The sequence below is a fragment of the Chinchilla lanigera genome, unplaced genomic scaffold, assembly GCF_000276665.1.
Source record: "Chinchilla lanigera isolate Chin_1 unplaced genomic scaffold, ChiLan1.0 scaffold00111, whole genome shotgun sequence".
NCBI lineage: Eukaryota > Metazoa > Chordata > Mammalia > Rodentia > Chinchillidae > Chinchilla > Chinchilla lanigera.
The window spans coordinates 3875683-3892773 of NW_004955512.1; the positions used below are offsets into that span (position 1 = coordinate 3875683).

The 17091-nt window shown below is 40.4% G+C and overlaps 1 protein-coding gene and 1 long non-coding RNA gene across 2 annotated transcripts in view; both read right to left on the minus strand.

The window, feature by feature from the left end:
* LOC106147023 overlaps positions 1 to 6247 on the minus strand; it is a 22751-nt gene extending 16504 nt beyond the window's left edge. The window contains exons 1-2 of the long non-coding RNA XR_001231720.1: positions 5848 to 6247; positions 5613 to 5724 (exon numbers count right to left, since the gene is read on the minus strand). This is a non-coding gene — a long non-coding RNA (uncharacterized LOC106147023). The remainder of the gene's footprint in view (positions 1 to 5612; positions 5725 to 5847) is intronic.
* Positions 6248 to 13645: 7398 nt separating this feature from the next.
* Positions 13646 to 15358, minus strand: LOC106147022 (translation initiation factor IF-2-like). The gene is made up of 2 exons (XM_013506524.1): positions 15300 to 15358; positions 13646 to 14912 (listed from the first exon to the last, which is right to left on the minus strand). The coding sequence occupies exon 2, from the start codon at positions 14863 to 14865 to the stop codon at positions 14392 to 14394; it is 474 nt and encodes a 157-aa protein (XP_013361978.1). The 5' UTR covers positions 14866 to 14912; positions 15300 to 15358; the 3' UTR covers positions 13646 to 14391.
* Positions 15359 to 17091: the final 1733 nt, after the last annotated feature.

Sequence of the window (17091 nt, forward strand, 5' to 3'; positions counted from 1 at the left end):
TCAAAGAATCAACAACTGGGATCTCATCCTACTGAAAAGTTTCTGCACATCTAAAGAAACCACAAGCAGAGTAAAAAGAAAACCCACAAATTGGGAAAAAATTTTAGCTGACTGTCCCTTGGACAAAGGTCTTCTATCTAGAACATACAAAGAATTAAAAAACATCAGCCCCCGCCCAAATTCAAAGACCCAATCCAAAAATGGGCAGCTGAGAGGGATACACACTTCTCAGATAAAGAAATACAAATGGCAAATAAATACATGAGAAAATTTTCAACACCATTAGTCATTTGAGAAATGCAAATTAAAACAACATTGAGATTTCATCTCACTCCAGTAGGAATGGCTATCATTAAGAAATCAATTAATAACAAATGCTGCCAAAGCTGTGGAGAAATATGAACTCTTCTCCTCTGCTGGTGAGAATGCAGACTGGTGAAACCATTGTGGAAATCAGTTTGGAGAGTCCTCATCAAACTAGGTCTAGAGGTCCCACTCAACCCAGATATTCCCCTTCTTGGTATTTTCCCAGAAGAACTGAAAACATCATATCACAGTGATATATGTGCACCCATGTCTATAGCAGCACAATTTGTAATAGCTAAATTGTAGAAGCAACCCAAATGTCCATCCACTGAGGAATGAATAAAAAGTTGTGGTATTTTTATATAATGGAATGTTACTCAGCTATAAAGAAAGATAAACTCGAAGCTTTTTATAGGTAAATGGATGCAACTAGAGACAATACTCATAAGTGAAATAAATCAGACCTGCATGTGTAAACAACATATTGTCTCACTAGTATAAGAACCTGAAAGAGTGAATAAAATTAGGAGGTATGATAGACATTGTGAAATGAAAGGAAACTGCTCAAAAATAAAGAGCAACTGGAGTGAGGGGAAAAGGGAAAAGAAAGAAGGGGAAAATTATGTTTATATGTATATACAGGATAGTTAACATAGTTGTACTACTGACTTCTATTGCTTTATTGAAAGGAACAGTTAATGATTAATTATTTGATCAATATTACATGTCTATATTTGTTTTCCTGAGTAACCACTTTGAAGAAATCAATATGTAATACAACAACCATTTCTAATTTCCTATCACCTTGTCTGAATTTCAGTATTGTTTGTATTGTTCTTGTGTTATTTTGTAAATGTATGTGTGTTTGTTAATATTTTTTGTTCTTTTATTTTTTTAAATAAAAAAATAAGAAAGCCTTTTTTATTTTAATTCCTTAAGAAAATGATATTTTTATCAAAATGTTTTCTGTGTTTTAGGAGGAAAAAAAGCACATAACAGCAAATGGCCTTGAAAAACGGAGACCAATCAGAAATCCATTTTATAGCCAGAACCTTAAAAATATTGCACAGCATTCCTCAATAAAGATAATTGCTATATGTCCAACAAATACATTACTGCCAGAAAATATAGAAGCAAAAAACAAACTACAAATTTACAGTGTCTTTTTTTCTTGTATATTGTTCAAAAAGAGAATTGCACTGGAAAGATAAAGCAGGAATGTGATTAATTCATATATGAGTTTAATCTTATTACACCCATTACCTTCTAAGTAGAGACATAATGCAAACAATGCTGTAGTTCTTTTTAGACTGCTCTTAACCAATTCCAGATATTAAAATAATTATTTTAAGCTGTTATTGCCCACAGGCAAAATGAAATAGCATAGGAACCATAAAGCTTTGTAAAACAAAACATATAAGTAATCACACTGGGCTTATCACACCCTTGCCAGATAAAAAAAAAAAGCTGATCATCAGTCAAGAAACAAACACATTAATCCTGAAGGAAGGAGCATTTGCATTTCTATAATGCCAAATTACTCCTGTGGTAAGAGATCTTGCTGTTGAAGAAATTTAATGTATTGCTCCCCAAAACAGTTTTTAAATGGTACTTCAATGCTGGCAATTCTGTTGCACAGAAATGAAACAAAAATCATCTACTTCCATGGGATAATAAATTTTTAGAAGTAATTGTTCTTCACAAGAGATTAAAAGCCCTACTATTAATGTGCATGATTTTCTCGATAATATTAAAAGCAATGCAATTACAGTTATGGTAATTGATGCAGTTTTTACGTGATAATGATCACAGGTCAAGAGTTTAAAACATAAAGCAGAATACACTTCACGCTTCTTAGAGTCAAGTAAATCACCAGCAGCATGGCCAAGCTGTGGTTAACCCTGGATTCTCTCTGCCCTGTCTGCTCCAGGTGCAACTACAGAGACAGAGAGAGAGAGACAGAGACAGAGACAGAGACACACACACAGAGAGAGAAAGAGATGAGAAATTCCTCATCCCTTCTTTCCTTAATGCTCTTATCTCCCCCAAACCAGAACTGTTCTTTCCTTGGGAAACCAGGGTAATTCTCAGTTATCTAGTCAATGAAAGTCACACATATAGGGAGGATAAATTTATTTCACAGTTAATCTCAAACTCCAGTTCAGCCCCATTTTATTACAGTCCTAGGCTTAACTTAAAAGACTGACTAAACAGAATCCAGAGGTGAAGATAAATAAATAAATAAATAAATAAATAAATAAATAAATAAATAAGCCAGCCCTTAATTCCTTCAGAAGGTCAGCTCGTTTTGGAACCAGGAAGTCCTTCTTTCAAAGCCCCCTGGGCTGCGCTGAACCTGTCATTCTGTCCCTACCACTGCCTACTCTTGCTTAGAGCCTGGTGCTACGCTTTCTGACAGGGGAAGCGGAATGCAGTGCAATTCAGTTTGGCCATTTGGATTATTCATTTGCTTGGGTGTTTATGAACCGAATCCAATGGAGCCACAGAATCCTCTCAGGTGTAAGAAATGAGGAGCAAGATCATTACCTTTGATGTGACAGGTACCTGGAAACTCTAGGGAAAAAGTCTCAAAGAGAAGTCAATTTTTCAGTAACCTGGATATCACAGTTTAATGTATGGCACTACCTAAGACCATTCTTGAGCTTTTAATGATGCTATATGATTCTTCCTATGAACCAGAAACAAAAACCTGTAGCATTATCATATTAAAATATTGGCATACTTAAAAATCTGAGTATATAGAAGAATGGTAACAGCATTATTAATCAAGTTTATTACAGGGAGCTGAGATTATGAGTATTTTGCACTTATTTATATTTTTAATATTCCCCAAGTAAATATATGTTGCCTTTACAGTAAGAAAAAAATCAATGATAATTTGTTTTTTTAATTTTAAAAATTAACACTGTATATTCTCCCCGAGCTGGAAATTCTAACTGGTGTTCAAACTGTCTTCTCAAATACACAGACATTCAGGGTTCTTGTCCAAAATTTCTATTTTGTTTACTTAAATTGGGGGTACACACTTATAATCTCAGTAGTCTGGGAGGCTGAGCCAGAGTGATTACAAATTGAAGCCCAGCCTGAGTAAGCTAGGCTTAAAAATCTACCTTAAATAAAAGCCCAGCTTAAAATAAAAATTAAAAAAAAGATAGGAACATACCTCACTGAATTGAATCCCTGGGGGTAGGGGGACCCACTTAAGAGTTCTTTTAAAAAAAAAGAAAAAGTAGTTCTAGTAGTTGTTGAGAAACAGTTGGAGACCAGCATGGTGGCATATACCTATAACCCCAGACTCAGGAGGCTGAGGCAGGAAGATAGCAAGTTCAAGGGGCTATATAGTAAGACCCTGTTTCCAAAAAAAAGGAAAAAAGAAAACCACAGTTGGAAGCTACTATTCTATTTCAGAGAGTTGCTGGGGATTTAGCCAGGCATACTGGCCCACACTACAGTCCTGGCATACTCTGAGGCTAAGACACGAGGATCACAATTTCAAGCCCAGTCAAGCCAATTTAGCAACTTAGCAAGATCCTGCCTCAAAATAAAAAATAAAAATAAAGACCTAAAGATATAGCCCAGTGCAACAGCCCCAGGTTCAGTCTTCAGTACTTAAAAAAAAGAGAGAAAAATTTCCTAAAGTTCTGTGTAAAGAAAACCAATTCACATAGAAGTTGTAATTTTGTATTGTCTGTACACACACACACACACACACACACACACACACAAACGCACACTGCCCATCCACTTTCCCTTATGCATTATTCTTTTTTCCTTCCATGTATAATTCTCTTACTTACCTTATTTCCACAGCCCTAAAGCTCAGAAACTGAGTGAGCAGAATGCGGGCCTTCTACACATATTATATACTAATTGTGATCTTCTGTATGTAGGGATGAAGGGAGAAAAGACTTATCAACTGAAAAGTTTTGGAGTAATTAAGAGATGGGTAGGGAACAAAAGAAGCTTCTCTCTTGATATTTTTTGAGAACCTCCACTTATAATTTGCTTGTGGTCTGCGCTGGTCACTTTCTGCCTCACAGGGACAAAATACCAGACACCCGAAACTTAAAGGAGGAGAGGTTTGGTTTGGCTCACAGCTCTAGAAGTTTCAGTCCGTGGTTAATAAGCTCAAACACAGAAATGCCTTGGGGGAAGGAGGTACAGTCTTCTGGGCCACAACTCCAGTAATCACCTCTCCGGACCAGATCCCACCTCCTAATTGCATGTAAATTATAGTGCTCCCTGGTTTGATCACCTTCCAAAGCCCACCTAAGGGTGCATGAGGGTTTTTGGTGTTATTCTCCAACTAAATCATAACACAATTGCATTCTTTTTGTGCTAAATTGCTGTTTCTTTGAATTTATATTTTAAATAGAGATTTGGCCTTATGGTGCTCTGGTTATATATGGTTCCAACTTTAAACAGATAGGTGATGGTAGTAACACTTGGAACATATTAATTACATAAGGCCCCTCAAATGAAAGAAAATTTGAATGTACCAACAAAAAGCCATCTCGGTTCTCCACCTGACTCTTTTATTTTTTCCAGGGCTGAAAATCTAATCCAGAACTTCAAGCAGGTTAGGCAAGTGCTCTACCAGTGAGCTATATCCCCAGCTTCCCACTCTGGCATAAATCTGCAATGGCAATGATAGTTGGTGAGACTTCCTTCTTCTAAGAAACACCAGTGTGTCTAGAATTGGGGTTAGGGTTAGGATTAGGACACTGATATGGACTGAACATATGATTTTTCTGTTATAAATTTGAGGTACTCATATGTAGAATAACACCCAAAATTCCATTAGGACACACACACACACACACACACACACACACACACACACACACACACACATGGACTGTTTCTCCTTTATGGGCCAGGGAAGGTAAAAGGTTTTTATGACTTGGCTCATCAAAGACAAAAACCCACCAATTAAAGAAATTAATTTCATTCACATTATTACAACAAGGAGAGCATCATGAGTCCAATGCTCAGCATGCCTCAGCAGGGTGACTTTGTCTTACACTTTTATAGGTAGGTATAAACAAGTTATAGATGAGGTAGTTTACTATTGGGATTGATTTTTCAATTAACATCTCAATCAGCTTAAAAGGAAATGTTTATGTCTAGATAGTTTCAGGAGGACGAGCAGTTCAGCTAATCATTCATAAGACAAAGCATGGAAATCAGAGGGTCCGTGTTTGGCCTTGTCACAGCAAACAGCGGAGGCATCCGTGAGTCTTATAGAGTCATGAGAACAAACAAGCACCAACAGAAGGTCTTACCTAGGTGAAACAGAGAAGGGTGGTTCTCTGCAGCATGCTGATCCCAGAACACAAAACCTCTGCTGTTTTCCAAGCCCAGGTGAATTTCAGCACTGGCAGCCGTGACGGACAGCTGAGGGAAAGAGCGGAGTAACTGAGATGCACATGAGAAGCACAAATTCATGATCACAGGTTACCAAGCTGGGTACAGCTAATTAATCATGGTAAGTAACAGTGTAATATTTGTGCAATATACCCTTCTAGAAATTGAGAAAAAACACTTGAGGAGAATTCCTTTCCAGTGCTTGGGGATAGAGTGAATCCGATGAAAACTGACGTTTTCCAGTGCTGAAGATCTAATCCAGGACTTCAAGCAGGGTAGGCAAGTGCTCTATCAGTGAGCTGTATCCCCAGCCTCCCACTCTGGCATAAATCTGCAATGGCAATGATAGTTGGTGAGATTTCCTTCTTCTAAGAACAGATAAGCAGGACAAGGGGTATGCTGCTGACCAAACAGTGTTATAAATGTCATGCAGTAAAACAACAACATACAAAGTAAGTTTATTACTAAAGTAGCATGGTACACAGGGAAAAGCACTGGTGGAGCTGGGGTTCAAATGTGCAGTGTGTTATTTATAAGCAGGGCAACTAAGTGATTTAACCCCTTCATACTTGATCTGGAAAAGAGGACTAAAGTTTATGTAGAAAGACTTGTGCAGCATACAAAGCCCCAAGTAAATCTGCCCAAAATAGGAGAGGAACTCGATGATAGAGCCTCACTCCCTGTCCAAAACTTAGAGGTACCAACTGAATCATGAATGCCTTCACTAGATCTGGAGAGTCATGTGTGTTCCATGAGTACTTGAGCCTATGTGCATTAAGTCAAACTCTTTCCAGCCAATAAAATTGAAAGTGACAGCCATCGATAGTCACATCTCCTGCCCTACAGAGAAAGCGAGTCTGTTCTAGGAAGCATTCAGATGATACACAGAGAGTAATCAAAGGGAAGGCGCAGAATATTGACATGTGTTCAAGTTCCTGGTTCCACATACCCTTTTCTTAGCTTGAGATTTCCTGAAGCTTGGCCATGTTCACAGGTAGGTTTCTGTCACTTATGCCCCACAGATTTAATTAATACAAGCAGCAAGTGTTATTCTAATAAGCAAGATGCCATGAATAAAATAGGCCTTGTGAGTGAGGGTCAATGTTCTCTTGCTGGTTTCCTCTCCTAATTAATAATCCACTTCATCACTAATTCTCTGCTGTACATTGTGTAATGGAAATGCAAAAATCTTAAATATAGTCAATAAACATCTTGTTAAAAAATGCTTTTTATACATATTTTGCTTTACTTCACTGAAATTCATCTTCAAAGAATAAATTTGACTCTAATTCTAATCTTCCCAGTAGACCTTTTGAAGTAAGCTAACGGTCTGGATGTACATCTAACATAAGCTGCATCACATACAATTCCATAGGTTGTTTTGCCTGGGAAACACTGAGTGATAAAGGAAAAAATCTGAGTATTTGCTTCATACAAATTCCTGCACTGAAAATTAGCTTTTTAGTGTAGAAAATAAGATCATATTTAATGTTTCTTATCAGGCTTAACCTCTTCAGATGTTCAAAAGGATTCCAGTTGAATATTGCTTTCAGCAAAACACCCCAGAATACACAACAGAGGAATTTCAGACAAAGCAAATAAGAATACAATTATTTGGCTAACCACCTCTTATTCTTAAGGGTTGCTTTCAGGGACCTAGGAGCCAAATTAAAATGAGAGATAAGAGTAAGGCACCTAGTACTTACTAGGAAATGACAAATTCATTTTAATTATAATTACTCTGGGGAGCAATTAAAAGGTAAGGACCAAACATAGTCTCAATAGAAATGATTCAAAGATAGGATGTACCATGAGAAAAACCCATTGTAAGAATTTTAACTTGTGTATTTAGGATCCCAGAGAGAACAGTAAAAACAAAGCATAAGTTTGTACCAGTGTTCACCCTCCTCTTATAGCATAAAATGCTTCTAAAATAAGAACCCTCTTATTTGTGGTGGTACTTGGCTTTAAAAGTTTAGAGTTATCTAATTTTGTATTGTTAGTTACCTTTTTAAAAGTAATAAGTAAAACTTTTTATGACTTTTAGAACAATTATCAGAACATCAGTCTGTTTGATAATTAAAGTAAAATAGATTTCTTAAAAAACAACGCATTTTGCCTTCTTTGTCAAAAAGGAGTTACTGCTTTTAACCCTAACCAGAAGAAATCAAGCAAATGCCTACTGTATTAGCCAGGATTGTTCAGAGAAGCAGAACCAATAAGGAAGGGAGCAGGGGAGGGAGGGAATTATAAAGAATTTGCTCACATCACCATGGAGGCTGGTAAGTCTACAAATGTAATGTGCAAAGTGAGCAGGGGAAAGAACAGAACCAGGAAGAGCCCATGTCCCAGCCCCCAGGCCATCAGGAGTCTGAGCCAATGCCACAGATGAAACCCAAAGGCAGCCAACTGGTGAATCCTCTTACTATTCTCTTACTTGGGGTAGCATCCATCTTTTTGTTCTACTCATGCTTGCAACTAATTGAATGAGGCCTACCCAAATTATGGAAAGCAATTGATTTATGTAAATCTGCCTGTTCAAACATTAAACTCACCCCAAACACCCTGCAGTTGTACAAAATTGACTGTCACATATACATACATCACCTCAAAGCCAGGCCCACTCACCCCTCACTCTAGAGATCACCTGCACAGGTCTTGTCTACTACCACAGCTTTCTACAATATCACTTATATGAGGAAATCATTTGACTACACAAGAAGAAATGGCTGGATGTTCTAGGAAGTCAGTTCCCCAGGGGCCACCTTTAACTAATGAGGATTGAGGTTTCGTGGGTAGCCTCAAATTCCCTGTAATTCAGGGTAAAATTTCACCAATCTGCAATAAGAAGAGACCTTCCCTGTCTTATTTCAATGCTTCCTCATAGTCTTTCTGAGGTTACCTCCCAAGGACACTGCTTGCACCAATACTTCTCTCAGCATTTGCTTTGAGAAAAAACTAAACAAAGACAATCTCCATTATGGTTTAGATCTGGGATGTCCCCCACCCCACCCCAAGAGCCTCATGCACTCCTAGTGGGGCTTGTGGATGATGGATCCTGGTAGGAAGAGCTCATTCACTGAGTGCATGACCTGGAAGTGTGTATCTCCCTTCCCAACTACTTGCCCCTCTCTCTGCTTGCTGTCCACCATGATGTGAACATCTTCCCTCTACGGCAGGACCTTCTGCTATCCTATTTCAAGGTTGGAGCCAGCCAACCTGGACTGAAACTTCTCAAATATGAGCCAAAATTAACCTCTCCTCCTTTAAGTTGTAGGTATTGGGTATTTCATCCCAGCAACAAGGAAAGATAGATTTTTGTACCAGAAAGTGGTACTGTCACTGTGACACTATCTGATCACGTGGTTTAGACATCTCTAAAACCGGTTCATGGGAAAAGTCTGGAAAGGTTTGGAGATGTCAGCTAAGGAAGCCCTAGAATGCTGTAAGCCAAGCTTGATGGCAGATCTTGGTCAGAGCTCAGAAGAACAGAATGCTGATAAAAAGGCATAGAGTAAAGACCAGGTTCAGTTGGAACAAAGACTCTGTTAGCAGTTAGACTCCAGGCCATGTGTGTTATCCTCTGGCAGAAAATTTGTCTATATTTTGTTCATGTCCTAAGACTTTATGGGGGACTGAGATAAGGGCAGAAAATTAATTAATCTGTCAGAGAAAACATCAAGGCAGCCCAGTGCTGAGACTGTGGTATAGATACTGCTCACTGCTTTTAGCAAGATTAACACTGAGAAACAGAAAGAAAAGCCCATTTAGGAAGTTTTCAGTTTTCTCAGAAAGGAAGGGCCAGCAAAGTTGGAGCAAATGAGAACTTGGTTGCTGAAAAAAATAGCATTAAAAGAATTACTTTCTATCACAACAATAAAAAGGATGCCTGAAAGCTTCCAGGATACCCACAAAACCCCACTGTAAGTTCAAGGGTCCAAAAGTGAAAGACAGCTTGGAGAAAAGATGTTCACAGCACCCTGTTCAAAATGGACCACTAGGAAATTAGTTCACGGTGCTCAACCATTCAGGCACCAAGAAGCCTCTAAGGCCACAATTCAAGGGGGCTCAGCTACTGTTCAAGGTGGTGGCAGGCCTTGGCATCATCCACATAGTGCTGGTTTTAAGGCCATACAAAATGTAAGAGTCATGGGGTCAGGAAGGCTTCCACTTAGACTTCAGAAGAAGTTCTGGGTGGCCAGGCAGTGTGCCCTGAGACAGAAGCATATGACGCTTTGAGATTGAAGCTGAAAGTGCAGTGGAGATCTCAAGAAGTTGGAGATGCCAGAAATGTGGGATATTGGCTGAAAAAAGCACAAGCAGTGAGCAAAGCCATCCCAACAGAAAAATCATGACAACTTGCAATGCTACAGGGGCAGGACCACTCAAGTTATTTGGAGTTCACATCTTTACCTTTAGTGCTGGACATGAAGCTACACAGGATTTAGTGTTTGCCTTCCTCAGTTTTGTTCTTGTTTTGGTCCCGCTGGTTTCTATCCACCTATTTCTCCTTTTTGAAATAGGAATGTTTACCAGTGCCATTATACGTTGGAAGTATTTAACTTTATTTTTTATTTACACTGAGGTTCACAGCTAAGAATTCACCTCAAATCTCGGTGATTTTGGACTTAGGCTTTTCAGCAATGCTGGAACTATTAGGAGTTTGGCAACTTGTAGAGATGGTCTAAGTGTATTTTCCATAAAGAGGTGCTCATGAGCCTTGGGGGCAAGGGAGAATGTTACAGTTTAGATCTGGGACGGCCTCATGTCGTCATAGGCAGGGTTCATGGAAGGTAGGAGCTGACTGTAAGAGTCACTGGGGATGTGACCTGAAAGACTGTATTTCCTTCCCAGCTCCTTCCTCCTCTCTCTGCTTCTGGGCCACCATTGAGAACTTTACTTTTCACAATGCACTTATGCAAACACATGAATCTGACAATCCCACTTTAAAATCACTACTTTCCAATAAATATAAAAAGTATACATAATTGTTTCTGTAAAGCTGGATAAAGGCTTTCATAGACAGTGATGCCCAATCAGTACTTTGTAAAGAAAAACAAATAGGTGAATGAATAAATAACACCTAACTTCCATTTGTAGAAATGAGCTCCTGATCAACAAAGTAAGGCTTTCCTCTGCTAAAAATTGGAAAGGCCATTGAACCTAACATAAGTATCCAAGTGGAATGGCCAATTTACTGTCCAGCTCAATTTCTGTCAATGCAAATGCCCACACACAGAAAGTCACAGTACTGATGTGTCTCCACTTGAATCTGGAGTGTCAGACATTCCAAGATTAAGTGTTTTGGTCCACAACTCATGATAGCTGAGCCAGCCAAGCTCAATAGTGACTGACTCTTGACACTTGGTAAATTACAATCTCTGGTGGAATGAATACAGGAATAATCCTTTTGGCTAATAGATCATTATTTAGAATGCAGTGGAACTTGGTCTTGAAGATGTAGTTAATGAGGTTCTACACCTTATGTAAGTATGTATGAAGGGCTCAGAAGCCAAAAGGCATTTTTTATCTTTGCTTTCCTTCCTGAAGGTAAGAAGATGGCCCAAAATATGGTCTGGGAACTTTCATTTTTCAATGCTAGAAAACTTGATCAAAATGAACTCCTAAGTAGAAAGCCAATTTATATAATAATTTGTATTAATATATTCAATCAACAAATATTTAATGTCACAAGACAGGGTTCAAAGTACTGAAGATTCAACAGTGAAAACAATAGATTTTAGAAACAGCTGTCACACTTTAGAAGAAGAGGTGCTCTGGTTAGGGGTATGCAAGTTAGCAGATGCAAGGGTAGGGCCCCTGGGGGTCTTACAGCTTGCACAAGAATCACCTTTCACATTTGTGTTAGTGCAGATTTCCACCCTCCAAAATAAAATTCTGTAGCTCTCCAGTAAGGAAACTGGATTTTTAAAAATATACTCCAATATATTTGATCCTACTAATAAAAACTGTACTGGGCAAAGAGTGCCCTAGAGTTTCACAGGACACAGTTTATGAACTGCATTCCTTGATTTCTCTGGGGACTGGCCTTTCTATCTTGATTCTCAGATAGAGATAGATACACATTTTTTTCAGTGCCAGGGATTGAACCCAGGGCCTGGCTCATGCTAGGCAATCACTCTACTGCTGAGCTACAACTCCAGTCCTTTATTTTATTTTGACAGGAAGGGTCTCCCTCCTTTGCCCAGTCTGACCTCAAACTTGTGCTCCTCCTTCCTCAGCCTCATGAGGAACTGGGATGACAGGTGTGTGCCACCACACCAAGCAGAACTGACATATTTGATAGATGTCCCCATTGAACTAGAACCTGAAAAATGCATGATGTTTACTTAGAGCTATTCTTTGTACCAACATCATAGTCAAATATAAACAAAGTCCTCACCCCTTATCTTAGACCCTAGAGTCAGCCTAAAATTTTCTTACCAGCAAAGAGATGAGGATTTGTGAGTTGATATTCAGCTGATTTCCCAGAATGTTTCACATCTTTCTGCACACAAGCTCCTCCTAACTATCATTAAGCACCTCTTTCTACAAGTTTCCTATCTTCAAGTAGTTGTTCAGAAATGAGGAGCGCTATGATTAATGTTGTCTGGGTGTCTATTTGTGCCAAACCAGCACTTGTCATATGGTACACAATAAATGCTTATGAAATCCTTGAGTAAAGGAGAAAAAGAATAAAAGAGAGAATTATCAAATAAATCAATCAATTGATCAAGATGTGTGCTTCTCTATCTTGCAAATGAGTGGGCCTCTCCTTGATGTCCAGCTTCTCTTCCCAATCTCCAATTCCAATACTAAAAGAAGGAAAAGTGGGAAAGAAGATAAAACCAGCTAATTATTGACATGTCCTTCCAAAAACTGGCGACAAATAATTACAGAACCCTCTTGACCAGTGGGTGTCACAGCTTGTAAGCCCTGGATTTGACTACATCTCAAATCTAATCTGCAAAAACATGTCTATTAAATTGAAAGCTGGATATAAACCAGTTTCTGAGTTTTCTAGTGAAAAAAGTTATGTACGTTTACATAAATTTTCCACTGCATACCTTATTGTCATTTTGAAAATTCTCACTCCAAAAGATACACCCCCAAAAATTTTAAAAAGAAAAAAAAAAAAAAAAAAAAAAAAAAAAAAAAAAAAACAAAAAAAAAAACAATCAAAACGATACAGAATTTCAAAACAAGGTGATAGGAAATTAACAATGGTTGTTGCATTACATATTGTTATCTTCAAAGTAGTTGCTCACATTACCAGATATAGGTATGCAAAATGGATCAAACAATTAGACATGAACTGTTCCTTTCAATAAACCAATAGCAATTAGTAGTACAGTTATCTTAGCTATCTTGTGTGTGTGTGTATATGTATATTTTCCCTCTTCTTTCTTTTCTTTCTTTGACGGCGGTAATAATTGAAGGCAAGGCAGAGACATCCCCCCAGCCTTTTACTTGAGTATTGCTGCCCCCTGCTGGATAGAATGAGAAGTGTCTGTGTGACCACATAATTCAGAATGTGAGTACTGGTAGGAAAGGATTTTCAAAGTTCTTATCTAGTCAAATCCAGGGATTAAACTAAGGACCAGTACTTTTTCATTTTGCCTAAGACTCTACTATGACTTCACACATCATTGTTACTGACCCTGTCTTTATTCAAAATTCTGATATTTTTATCACTGAATGTTTTTGAGTTTTGACTTTTTTTTTCTTTTTGTATTTTATTCTTTTATTTATTTATGTTCTTTTTGGTGTTGGGGATCAAACCCAGAGCCTCATGCACACTAAACAAATGTTTGTTTTTAACTGACCTAAAATAATTATAGATATTTATGGAGTATGGATTGGAGGGGCGATCCTTTGCCCTGAACTACATTCCCATCCCCAGCCTTTTTTTTTTTTTTTTTTTGAGACAGGGTCTTGCTAAATCTTTAAGTTGTCCAGACTGAGCTAAAACTTGAAATCCTCCTGCCTCTGGCTCGCAGAGTGCTAGGATTACAGATGTGTGCCACAATGTGCAACTTAGTGGGAGGTTTTTATACATGTATGCATTGCGCGACAATCAAATCAGGGTGGTTAGTGGAGCCATCACCACGTGCATCTATCCTTTCTCTGTGGTAAGAATGTGCAAATTCCTTGCTTCTAGTGACTGAAATATTCAACATAATATTGTAAAGGCCGTGGCCATGCTGTGCAATACAACACAGAACTCACTCCTTTCATCTAATTTTAACTCTGTACCCATCACTGTCCTACTTCCTTGAACCTCTTACAAATCCCACCTAAAGGGTACGATAACTATTATGTGAAAGATACTGGACTAGGACCTCAAGGAGATAAAAAGGATTAGTTGAACACATTTTCCCTGGGATCACCAGTTCAGGAAAATGGAGAGTATTTTTTTAAATATGTGTGCAAATGATAATTTTTAAAACATAAAGCCTAATAAAGTGTAGGTTGTCGGAGAAAAACTAAACGGATGGGCAAGTGAGAAAGAGTGTAATCTGATGGGAGGAACCAGGAGCCCTTTCCCAGGAGGCAGCACCATGTTACCTAAATCTTGAAGGAGGATTGCACATGAAGAGGTAGAATGAAAGAAAGGGAGGGAGGAGAACAATCTGGAAGGAGGCAACCGTCTGTCTGCAACACAGGACAGGTGATGTAAGCGCAGAGGGACAGGGGCTAGTGAGGCAGGCCCGGCCGAGAGCGCCGCGGAGGGCCAGGTGGAGGGCGCGTACTGTCTGTCCTATGGGAAGGAAGGTGCATCCTCCTCCTGCAGAAACCACTGCTGCAGGCTGCTGGCAGCGTCGTGGCCAGCAGAGACAGCTGGGGAGCCTTACCCCTGCAAGCTCCGCGGCCCCAGAGACACTGTCCACGCAGGCAGTGCGGGCGGGCAACCCCCGGGTGCGGCGCGGCCACCCCAGGAGTGGGAGGCAGAGCGACACCCCCTGTCCCGCGGGGCCCTGGCTGGGACATCACTGGGGGTGCGGCGGCAGGCACCTCGGTCCTGGCTTTGTTGATAGGGCTGGACACGGGCTCCCCAGGCCACCTTGTTGGAGGTGTTGGCCTCTGAGTGGCCTCCAGCCCGGACTCTGTGCAGCAGAGCTGGGAGGAAAGACGCTGGAAGACTTCACGCTGTGTCCGGTGAGGGTTCATGGCTCAGAAGGGAGGCTATTTAGTCAGTGATAACCACAGATGTTTTTCTAAAAGCCACAGGTAATTTAGATATTATTAGAATAAACTGACAAACTGATAGGCACCAGAATATGTATCACTTGTGCTATAAAGTTTAGTTTCATTAAAGAATAGGAAATAATTGGTAATCCCAGCTACTGGGACACTGTGGCTGGAAGATTCTGCGTTCCAGGCCAACCTGGGTGACTTAGCAAGACCTTGTGTCAAAATAACATAAAAAGGGCTGGGGACGTAGCTCAGTGATAGAGTACTTGCGCAACATGTGTGAGGCCTTGGCGCTGCAAAGGTCTGCAGGCACTACAAAGGGGAAAAAAGAATAAGAAATCTATTCCTCGTTTTCTTATTTATATATTTTTGTATGTAGCCATAGCTCAGGCTTGTAGCCATTCACTTACATGAAGAAAGGAGGCTGTCCTGATGGCCCGTGCAGCAAGCAAGGGTAAGTGCAGCTGCCGTCCCGTGTGGTGCAGACCGGGCTGGGGATTTAGCTCAGCGGCAAAAGCGCCTGCCTGGCAAGCGCAAGGTCGTGAGTTCGGTTCCCGGTACCAGAGAAAAACAAAAAACAAACAAAAAAAAAAAAACAAACAGTCCATGTGGTGCAGACCTAGGTTCTGTCCACGCAGGACAGGACCACCACAATCTATCCATGTGCTGTCCTGAGCTGTCTAACCACTCCCCTGGATGCAGGCCCGTAGGTGCAGCTTGCTTTCCCCTCCAAGGAGGAAGAACATCGGCTGTAGAACATGGGCCCCCGCAGGAAGAAGAGACAGAGAGAGAAGAGAATTTCCTTGGGGAAACTGGATTTGTAGTGAGATGACACTACAGTGACAAACAAGGTTCACAAAGTTCACAAACATCAAGGGCCTGGACTTCATCGTGAGAGTAACCGAGGGTGGCTGAGAAGACTGAAGGGAAAGTAACGTGATTGTCCTCGCGTTACCACAGCATGAAGGCGGGAGGTGTGGACGGGAAGCAGGGAGACAGACAGGATGCCTGCGGTGATGAACCAGGTGAGAGATGAAAGCATGGAAACTAAACTAATGACCAAAGGAGTTGTGAGAAGTGGGTGTCTGAAATACTACTGGGAAGCCATGAAGACCTTCGTGATTGATATTTGGTGCGGGACTGAAAATTTAGGTCCCTTTACAAAACAGTTAAGCTGAAGCCCTTCTCTAAACACCAGTTGAAGCCCCAGTCCATCTTCAAGGATTAGAGTCCTTATAAGAAATAAGAAGAAACACCAGAAAACCTCTCTCTCTCTCTCTCCCTCTCCTTCTCTTTCCCTTGCTCCCTTAAATGAGGGCTCACCAAGAAGGCAGCTATCTGCAAACCAGGAAGACAACCTTCACCAGAAAATTTAATTTACCACTTCCTTGATCTTGAACTTTCCAGCCTCCAGAACTGTAGGAAAATATCTGTTGTTTAAGCCACTGAGTCCATGATATTTTGTCAAAGCAGCCTAAGCAGACTAATACAGATATGAGGGTTCAGGGGGAGTGGAATAGGAGCCCCAGCCATGGCCCTTTGGAGACCTGGAGCGCCAGCTTCCTGTAGATGAGCACAGGAGAGCCGAGCTTGTAAGGAGGGTGAGTTCTGCTCTGGGCATCTGGAGCTCAAAAGACTGTGGACGATGGAGGACACTCAGTAAGCATCAGATTTCTAAGTCTGGAGCCCAGGAGCCCCGAGCAAAGACATTGATCTGGGAACACCGTGCATGGAGATGCCCACTAACGCCTTGAGAATAGATGAGATTTCTCAGCAAAAGAATGAGGAGTGGCTGGGGATATAGCTCAGTGGCATAAGCGCCTGCCTGGCAAACATAAGGTTGTGAGTTCAATCCCCAGAACTGCAAAAAAGAAAAAAAAGAAAAGAAAAAAAAAGAGAGAATGAAAAGGAAAAGGAAAAGGAAAAAAGGCTAAGGACACAAATGTTAAAATCACCAATATTTAAGGGATATAAAGAGGAAAAGGAAAAGGTCTTGAGAAGTTTCAGGGTGGAAGGAGAACCTGCTCCCTCCCCCAAAAAACTATGATGAACAAGAGGGGAAGTGTGGCCGTGAAGGAGGGCGTGCAGAACAGTGTCAGCTGGAATTTCAGGAGCAGGAGGTTAGGTGAAGTCGGAGGAAAGAGGCAGTGGTTCAGTCCCGCGGCACAGGCTGGTGACCCGGCCAGGACAGCTCTCCATGGA